Source organism: Branchiostoma belcheri, unplaced genomic scaffold (assembly GCF_001625305.1).
Source record: "Branchiostoma belcheri isolate BF01 breed outbred unplaced genomic scaffold, Haploidv18h27 scaffold53, whole genome shotgun sequence".
Lineage (NCBI taxonomy): Eukaryota > Metazoa > Chordata > Leptocardii > Amphioxiformes > Branchiostomatidae > Branchiostoma > Branchiostoma belcheri.
Genome location: NW_017804165.1, coordinates 1,449,756 through 1,459,426, shown reverse-complemented (window position 1 = coordinate 1,459,426; position 9,671 = coordinate 1,449,756). Strand labels below are relative to the sequence as shown.

Here is a 9,671-nt window from a genome sequence, read left to right as displayed (position 1 = left end):
TATAAGATTGTGTATGTCGGAAGAAATGTGTGATTCCTGCCAAGAATCTTAGGTAGGTGACCTTTAAAGGATGGCAAATTGCCATGAGATTTTTACTTTGTTAGCTTGTCTGCAGAAAAAAAGGAGTAGGGCACAGTTAATACTATAATAGTCAACATAAATTTTTTCAATATTGTGTTTCTATGTCTGTTGTTTGTTGACAGTGTATGAAGCAGTACATCCAGGTGATGGTTAGAGAGGGCACTGTTCTTGCCCTGACCTGTCCAGATGCCTCTTGTCCTAAACAGGGTACACTGGAAGCCTTTGAGGTCAGCTATAGTCTATTTACCATGCACACACACAAGTTACATGTGGTACATTCCAATTCACATAAGACACATACTCCCTGCTTGCTTACTTATACTGAAACCAATGCAGATTTGGTTTTAAGCTAGCTTGTGGCATGGGGAAAGTCAGTAATGTCTGCTCTTCAATCATACATGCTGGAAAGAGTAGGTCTGTACTAATAAACAGTTCCCTTTTATAGGCCTGCTTAACTTGGCATTGTTACTTGCAGACTTGATGTCAAGAAAATGTCGACATTGTTTTAGTTGGCATTACACTGGTGGTAAAATTTCCTTTGTTTTTTTAGGTGCAGAAACTTGTGGACCAAAAGCTGTATGATAGGTATTGTAAGCTGAAGTTTGAACAAGGTAAGGAAAAAAATTTTCCTTTATCGACTATTGCGAGTCAACAGCACCTTTTTTTTGTCATGAACACATGAATGGCAAAATGTTTAAATGACATTCTAGTATTAGATTGTATTTTGAATAAGGTCAGTTATAATGTAAAAGATTCTATGCTGACTTGGTTGTAACTTGTAAAATTTCAGACATAATCTACTAGTATTCCAGCCAGTGTTCTAGTGGTGTTGTTCATCTCTTTGTTGAGTAAATCTTGTAACTTTTAAGCTCACACGCCTATGTTTTCATGGCAACTCCATAGAAGTTGATCTGGACCCTAGGAGAACATGGTGTCCTCAGGCGGGATGTGAGACCATCTGCCATGTGTGCTCCAGAGACCCCTACCAGGCCTCTCCTGTCAAATGTCCAAAGGTACATCCTACCTACATGTACTTCCCATTGTCATCTCAAATTATTTAATATAACATTAAATGGTGGGTGTCGATTTGCTGTATGTCATATTTGATACTTTTTGATGTCAGTGTCATGATGTGTGTCCATTTTACCTGGCGAGAGTAAGGCAGTGCCGTTTTGTATATTAACTCTCTTTTCCCTTCCAGTGTGGCCTGAATTTCTGCTCAAGGTGTAAATTGAAGGTAATGTACAATCTGTTTGCCATTTAGTGGACGGTGCAGTTCTAAACTTACACGTGTGTTGTCTATGTTTCTCAACAGCCATGTGAAGTTTTTCTATCTAAAAATGCGTTCTGCTGGGTAACTTTCTGATAAGGTACATGTACTACAATTTACAAGTGATGTGGTTTTCAAGAAGATTCTTTTGTTCTTCCCCAGTGGCACACAGACCTGTCCTGTGATGAGTTTGTCAAAAGTGGAGCTGGCTCTTCACTGGATTTGGGGTAAGTTTGTTTTTACACTTCTTATGGGTTAACAGACACTTTCATGATAAATTTGACTTGGACTTTTCACAGCAGCCACAAATAAAGTCTTCCCATAACTACTTCTTTGCTAACATGGCAAACTGTGTAAGGCTGATGGCTCCAAGCATGATATATAAAGGGTACACAAGACTGTAAGGTTTGACCCATTTAAGCCAGGAAAGACCCATGGATTCTCCTTTGATAAGTGTGGTGGTTCCTTTTCAGGGCAAACACTCTAACTATTACCCCACACACAGCCTCACCCCTTTTTGATACATATTCTGAACTCTTCTCTGTCGCAGAATTCCGTTCCAAGCTGATGAAGATGCCATAGTGAAGAGGTGTCCCCATTGTCATCTGCCTATAGAGAGGGACGAGGGATGTGCACAGATGATGTGTAAGAGATGCCGACATGTCTTCTGTTGGTACTGCCTTGCATCTTTGGACGTAAGTACTATTGCAGGCATCTCAGCAAACATTACTGAATTGTCAATATTTATTGTTCATTGATCCAACAATGCTACAAACAGTGGTAAGGACATTTTACTGTTAGGGCTTCCTCTTGACTAGGGGAATTGCTTGCTCAATGCTCTATGCCTGTATTTCCTTCTCCAGGATGACTTTCTGCTGAGGCATTATGACAAGGGTCCATGCCGCAAAAAACTAGGACATTCCAGGGCATCCGTCATTTGGTACAGGACACAGGTGAGAGTTTGGTTGGAAATTATTGTTCTTGTAGGCTTAAGTCAAATCAAAAAAGTCTTTTCTGAAATACTTGTATTTGTAGGTTAACAGATTTACCAGCTGTGAAAGATACAAAAGAAACGCAAGCAACTGGATACATTTTGAAAACTTTCATCTGTGACTCTTTCCCCAATTTTGCCATAACCCCCAAGTTTTTCCAGTATCTAACTTGTGGCTGTGGTAAGATTTCCTTGGAGGCATGTTGTCCCCAGAGCTGAGGAGCTGGCCAGTGCAGGTCCTGAAAACAGTTTGGCATGCAGGCTATTAATAATTCTGTTATGAAAACTTACATGACCCAAGTTTGTATATTCTCCCCAGGTTGTCGGCCTGTTTGCTGGTTTTGGTATCTTACTCCTCGTGGCCTCCCCATTCCTCCTGCTGGCAGCACCCTGTCTGCTCTGTGGCAAGTGTGTGACCAGCAAGGCTTGTAAGTCATGCTGCAGCGACGAAGTTCCAGACAACAACGTCGAACTCTGACAAACTTTGGCACGGGAAGATGCTGCTACATCCGTCATGCAAATCTCTGCACATGATCCTCAGCGGTGCAATCATTGTCGGGTCAAACTGACTGAAATGTATTCTTTGGTGTTTGGGGGAGAACATTTATCTTGCAATAACCTTTTTTATGTAAATTTTACAAACATGTATCCAGAAGAAAGGGAGAAAAGTGTAAAAACATTATTATAGTGAATCTGCCATGTAAATTACATGGTTATGAAGTAGGAAATTAAATTTGTTTGTTCTCATAGGTAACAAAATTGGTTGGTCACCAATAATTGTGTCTTGATGAGGGATTCTATACTGGTAACCGCAAAGCCTGTTAGCTTTTTAGCTCATAAAGTTTTTGGATAACAGTTATGTGTGTTTGTCTCCTCATCATTGTGAAAAGTATTGGAGAGTAAGTCTAATTGTAATGTAGCTACTTTTGTGATATTTCATAGAGGCCTATTGTACATAAAACTACAGTATCTCCTTTCTCTTGTACAGCTTGGAGGGTACAGTATGATGTCACAGATGTATCCAGTGGGAAATGACTGTTACTCTTCTAACATATTCGAACTTCACTTTCCCCACACAGTGTATGTATTTTGTTCATCAGTACTTGTGCAGTTTGATTTTTGCAGTAACAAAATGTATTTTTAGTCATTCCCATGTATGTTTAGTTGTGTTCTCCATAAAGGTGGCATAAGTATATTTTTCATCTGCCATCTAACTCTCTTTAATCCTCCTTGTGTCCATTTGTATCAATTCAGCTGGAAATCATCATCAAAATACAGTACTCTTTTTAAATCTTACCACAAGTATTTTAATCATGTTTTCTATAAGGGAAACACATCAAATACCATTGCCACTATTACAATAAAGTGGTGTGAAAGCATCTAAAACCATGTTGAAAAATGTAGCACAATTCCTGTATCTAAATCATCTAAAACTGACATGGAACTGGATGCCTTGCAGTTCAGATAGACATGAGTAGCAAGTGGTAAAAGTTCTTGTCAGCAGGATAATAGGATTTGATTTTTAGAACTCACCATTGAAATGCCATTCAGAATGCACCATTGAATAGGGGATATAAATGTAGGATTTATTAAAGATCTCATTATCGTCTCAACTTTGGTAACTGGTGTTGATTGGATGTAGCCTGGGTGCCATCCACCGTAGCTCTTGCCAGCTCCCTAATATCAGTTGCCTTCTCATATCATGAAGTTCAGAGATCTGCCTTTACTTTTAGTTGATAGTGCAATACTCAGTACATGGTTTGACTTGTGTTATATTTTCCTTCTTCATAGATGTTGTATGAGTTCTAACTAAATCCATCAGCAATACTGTAGCATTACAATAAGGTTCACAGATGGAGTGCTTTTGATACTAAGTAACTCCTTTCTGTGTTTGAAGCTCATTGATTTGATATTTGTTTTGTTCCCAACTTAGGGAACAACAGTATGTACTTGTATAAACAAGCAAAACAAAAACTTAAGAATCTGTAACAACTGTCCAATGCAGTATGTAAAATGACATTCAAATTTTGTATACATGTACTTCACTGTCCATCCTTAAGCTCATATTTACACAGAATGATGTTGGTCTGTTTTCAATGTGTACTAGTGGTGTAAGTGAAAAGGAAATTGTGCAGTGCCAGTGGTGGAAGCTCTAAAAGTGTACATTATTGTTTTGAATGACTTGCCATATACAGCTTTAACACTTCCATGTTCACTGAGTCCCATTCCAGAGTTTACATTCCACCATTGATCTCTAGTACAAGGCTGCTTTAATACATAAGAGGAGGATGATTTGTTTTAGGCCAAAGACGCACCAACAGCTTCTTTGGAAAGTTTAGAATGATTAAACAATGAATGTGATATGGATGATCATAAGTGATGTGTTTTTGTTTTTTGTTTTCAATTTATTTGACTTAGTGCATTTTGCATATATAACTATTTATAGATGCCACACTGAGTTGTTGAGGAGACCAGGGACATTATACATTCTTGTATAATGTCCTTGCTGAAACAGACAAACTCTTTCTCTTTTCCTTCTTAGGCTCAGTGTGAACAAGGACATTATACACAGATGTGTATAATGTCCTTGGTGTGAAGTAAATAAAAGAATTGAAATAAATAAAGTGACGTGGAAGCCATTGAATGGAGAGTGGGATTCTATTTTGTGACCATCACTTAATTTTTTTAATGGATAGCATTGCAGGGTCCAGGGTTTAGTCAATTTTGGACCATGGAGGTAAAAGAGATTTTCTACCTCCATGTTTGGACCAAGGATTTGATAAACCTCCATAACAAATTTTAGGGTTATATAGCACAGGACCAATTGGTGGACTTATCCTTTAGCTTATCCAATGATTTTAAGTCATCAAATTTCTATTCATTTATTTTCATAGAAATGATTTTATTCATCTTCCATCCCTTTTCCCTGATCCCTTTCATACCTGGCTAACACAGCACTAATCATTGTCACGCTGCCCACGTGTTTGGGAATGACTCATGAATATTCATCAAGAAAACGCGCGAAAGCCGACTTACTGCCACTTTTGCTTGTAATCTTCCGACAACAAATGACCTCATACGAATTTTTTATTTGTAAAATATTTCCTTTCACTGTCGAGACTGATAATAATAATCTATCGAAAAGTTACTCAAGATCGCGATTTATGGTGTCGTAATACCTCGAGGATCGTCTTTGAATTATATATCTGCTCAAAGCATTGGGACTATTTTCTCGTATGCGGAAGGATTTCTATTGACATTCATCCCTTCCAACGTGTGTTGCCACATTCTACCGGTAGCATCCGAGGGATTTAGGTGTGTTGTGTTTTCGTTCTAGTTTTGGTCACTTTTTGGTATCGAAATGGCACAGGAAGAAGTAGGAGAAGAGACCAGCAAGTACCTGCCACAGCTCCTTGCAGAGAAGGACAGTTTGGACCCGTCATTCGTCCATGCATCAAGACTTATTGAGGAAGGTGCGTATGTCAGAAAATGGCGTGGGGCAGCCGGCGTCGTTCTTTGTTCACATGTCAAAGATGGTTAAAATCCTCACACCTTCGAATGCTAGGTTTTGACGTTTTTGTGTGCCAAAATTCCCCATATATTCGTATGATATGGCGACGTACGCTTCTGAAGGGAATGAAAAACATATTTTATTCCAGGAGTTTTTTTTAAACAGACAAAGAGGAGCTTGATTAAAAACATTTTCAGCGGTCCGCTCGCTTCCGGTCTGTCTCTTGAGTCATGTGTTCCTGTACAGTATTTACAAAGATAATGTTTTCCTCATTTGCCCTGCTACATGTGTAACTATCATACCTTTAGCCTTTTTGAAACGGAAGAGAACAAAGTGACCGCAAAGGATTTCCGGACATCAACTGAAATCACAGCCAGATTCGTGGGGAGGGGGGCAAACTTCCTGTCTGCATGTCTACACACCATATGTCGTCTGGTTCTGGTCTCTTCTGTTGTTTGGCGCATTTTCTACTGAACCTTATCCAGCTATATTTAGACATACAGGCTGGCGAAGCCAACTTGGAGATTAGGCGTTAGGTGAAATTTATAAAGAATAGCGTTGATCTTTGTTTTCGAGTTATTTAGATTTTGACACAAAAGCATCATGTGTGCACCATATTTTCCCCTCATCACAAATCATAAAAATGTCAGGTTTATTGAGTAAGATGTGCACGGAAATTATATGAGTTTAACTACTGTTAAGTTTCTCACTGCACTTTGCTCACATACATACACAAAACCCTATCCAAGTCACCAACAGAATGTGATTAGTTTAGTGGTTAGTACATGCTGCACGCAGGTCTTATGTCAACCTCCACAAATTTGGGTCACAGTTACTCTATAATGGTATAAGTCCTATTGAAAACATTAACCAGTTGGATTATCTAAACAAAACAGACTTTGCATAGCCTGGAAGTCTTTCTCACATAACTGTTGTGAAAAGTGTTTTGAGAGTCGATGTTCTCTTTGTAGAGATTTCAGCTATTGTAGACAGATGTAGTAACACCTGCCAGCAGACTGCCCTGATAACTGTCATGCTAATTACCTGTGCTAATTGGGCAAGAAAAAGCCATTGTCCCATGGCCGGACAATACATGTCAGTTGATTTTTCCAGATGAGCCCCAGACATGGTGTCCTTTGTCCAAAATTATGTTGCTAGGTGTATTTCTGATCCCAGCTGGTATATTTGGATTCAAAATTTTGTTTGATCCATGAAGAAAACACTTTCTTTCTTGTGAGTGATAAAAGTGTAAAGAAAGGTGCTGCAGGGCTAATTTGCACCAAAAGTACAGTAACAACTTTATTCTGCAGGAATTACATTAAATACATGTACCAGTACTGTTGTACTATCTTTGACCAACATCATATGTCATTGCAGAAATCTCCAAGCTTGAGAAGGATGACAAGTCCAAGGAGCCGCCAAAGTACAAGGAGGTGCACACAGACAAACCATACCGCATCTTGGAGAGAGTCCTCATTCCTATCAAAGAGTATCCAAAGGTCAGTTCTCGGTCTTAAACATCTGAGCCAGACCAAAGGGGTTTTTACAATACTGAAATGGGTTGTTTGAAAATGTATTTGACGGAGCATTGATAAGGTCAGATTTGTATGATGCACTCTAAATGTAATTCCCTTTTGGCATCATTGCTGATAAGCCTGCATGTATGTATATTGTGATTGTTCTTGTCATAGCAAATAGTAGGAAACCACAGTTTTTTGTCCCCAAAGTGAACACCAGTTTACATAATTTGGTTATCTTCCAGTTCAACTTTGTTGGGAAGCTCTTGGGTCCAAAGGGTAACTCGTTGAAGCGCCTACAGGAAGAGACTCGCACCAAGATGTCTATTCTGGGCAGAGGATCCATGAGAGATAAGAAGAAGGTTTGTTGATGGCAAATTTTATACATTCATGATGTGCACACATGATATTCCTAGAGTAAGTGGAATGACTGCTGGCCTCCTGATGATCATCACTTGATATTGGTCAAGAGTAAGAACGCTGTGTGGTTATGGTCCTGTTTTCAATAAAACCATGTTGTTAGCGCAGAATGCAAATGTGCACAAGTCAGAGCAACAGTGTCATCAGTCCTCACATCATTTGTACCTATTCCACAGGAGGAGGAGCTCAGAGAGTCCAAAGACCCGAAGTACCTCCACTTGAATGAGGAGCTGCATGTGTTGGTTGAGGCGTTTGGTCACGTAGCAGATGCTCACCAGAGAATTGCACACGGCGTGGCCGAAGTGAAGAAATTCCTTGTACCTGTAAGTATACACTTATCAACATTTCTAAAGTACTGTAAATGCATTTTTGTTCGTCAGGGATTTAACTTCGCTGTTTTCGCGAAGAGCCTTGCTTCGTGAAGTCATGTCCCTCGCGAACTGTTTATATACCGTATCGCTACACTCCCGTCTTCCAGGTTTCCATGTAACGTTACGTTACTACTACCCATAGAGCCTAACTATCCGTATTGTCTCAGCAGAAATAGACACAAATAACAGTAGACCTGTCCAGTTCTTCAAGAAATAGAATATTTCTGCGCTATTGTTGAGTATCAGAATTATTTATACTGATAAAAATTATTTCATGAGACACCGAATCCAGTGTCAGGCCATGTCAACTGCGTACAAGAAATCTTAGCGTGCACGTCGCGGGGCCGCTTGCGACAGGAATACGGCTAAAATGCAGGCACATCCACAAATATTTTGATCAAAAACATAATTGCTGGGATCTGAAATGTTACTGGGTTCTCCTTAGCGGGAGTTGTATTTTGTTTTGGTTGGTAAAACGGAGGGTAAAAATGCTAAAAATTTAGCGTGGGTACGACGAACCCACGCCGAGGCACGCCGAGGTCCGTATACTTCCGGTTTGCAAAATCACGCCGAAAACACCAAAAATCCCCATAGAAATATACATTTTCTCGAAAGATTCTTGGAACTATGCATTCCTTCACTAGAAGATCGATGTGTAGTTGTGGAAAAAGCGTTTTAGCGCTTATATTAAAACAAAGAAAATTTGTTTACATCGCGTCGGCCCGCTTGTATGTTACCGCGGCGAGCTGCTCCGACTGACGCACAACCAATCAGAGACGCGAAATGCGGACACGTGACGCATGATTTGCATACCGTCAAAATTCATGCAGCTAGCTGAGAAAGCCAGGAGCGGGGCATGAAACTAATTTTTGTGTCAAATCAGCGCCGTATTTCAAGAGATAAATGCCGGGAAACAAGATTTTCCTGCTTTTGAAAATGTATTTTACAAGTTCATCTTTGAATATCCGAGTAAAAATCTAACCGTTCGATGCCTGGTCCTTCGGTACGATACAGATCCCGTGTGATTCTCAGCGCGAGCCATCAGTTGGGTATGAATTTTTAACTGCAACCAAATCACTGTTACTCTGTACTAAGTAGCGTTTTGTCAAAAAATTCCATAGCCGGCGATTTTGTGTGACAAAAGAAAAATATTGGGACTTTATTATTATCAAATATGGGGGATTTCCGGGGCCGGGTAAACCCATGAAAGAGGGGGGGGCGGAAGTCGGCATTCCCTTTTGTATTTGGTTCTGCTGTATAGCGAACTAAAATCCCTCGCGAACTCTCTATTTGCTCCGTTGCGCGAAATTTAGTCCTCGCGAACATAAATGCATTTACAGTACAACATGTTGGGTTTGCAGTTTAAACTGCCTGATTTAGTTGCAAAGCTCCGATTTAGCAAGTTTGATACTGTAGGAATCGTGCTTACCAGACTCGTCTGTTGTATTCTAGACACNTAATGACAAGATTGCACAACAACAGATGGAAGAGATGCAGTATGTTGGGGGGC

General features: G+C 39.8%; 2 protein-coding genes across 12 annotated transcripts in view; both read left to right on the top strand.

Annotated features, from left to right (window-relative positions):
- The first annotated feature begins 197 nt into the window (after nucleotides 1-197).
- Nucleotides 198-3,054, top strand: LOC109480987 (probable E3 ubiquitin-protein ligase RNF144A-A). Its single transcript, XM_019783457.1, has 8 exons — nucleotides 198-308; nucleotides 632-692; nucleotides 985-1,094; nucleotides 1,283-1,318; nucleotides 1,514-1,578; nucleotides 1,902-2,046; nucleotides 2,215-2,304; nucleotides 2,662-3,054. The coding sequence occupies exons 1-8, from the start codon at nucleotides 207-209 to the stop codon at nucleotides 2,818-2,820; spliced, it is 768 nt and encodes a 255-aa protein (XP_019639016.1). The 5' UTR covers nucleotides 198-206; the 3' UTR covers nucleotides 2,821-3,054.
- A 2,524-nt stretch (nucleotides 3,055-5,578) lies between these two features.
- LOC109480964 (KH domain-containing, RNA-binding, signal transduction-associated protein 2-like) overlaps nucleotides 5,579-9,671 on the top strand; it is an 8,138-nt gene continuing 4,045 nt past the window's right edge. For 6 of the 11 annotated variants that reach the window (XM_019783431.1, XM_019783425.1, XM_019783430.1 and 3 more), the window contains exons 1-4: nucleotides 5,579-5,815; nucleotides 7,231-7,352; nucleotides 7,616-7,732; nucleotides 7,967-8,113. In XM_019783431.1, coding sequence (XP_019638990.1) covers nucleotides 5,704-5,815; nucleotides 7,231-7,352; nucleotides 7,616-7,732; nucleotides 7,967-8,113 — 498 coding nt within the window. In that variant the 5' untranslated portion in view covers nucleotides 5,579-5,703. The remainder of the gene's footprint in view (nucleotides 5,816-7,230; nucleotides 7,353-7,615; nucleotides 7,733-7,966; nucleotides 8,114-9,671) is intronic. The other 5 variants (XM_019783427.1, XM_019783426.1, XM_019783424.1 and 2 more) reach the window with 1 other exon arrangement.

What these genes read in the sequence shown, in the direction of transcription:
- LOC109480987 (XM_019783457.1), top strand. Translation starts at nt 207, where the DNA reads ATGAAGCAGTACATCCAGGTGATGGTTAGAGAGGGCACTGTTCTTGCC. An exon ending in GGCTCTTCACTGGATTTGGG is followed by an intron (nt 1,579 to 1,901) that starts GTAAGTTTGTTT and finishes TCTCTGTCGCAG; the next exon opens with AATTCCGTTCCAAGCTGATG. An exon ending in ACTGCCTTGCATCTTTGGAC is followed by an intron (nt 2,047 to 2,214) that starts GTAAGTACTATT and finishes TTCCTTCTCCAG; the next exon opens with GATGACTTTCTGCTGAGGCA.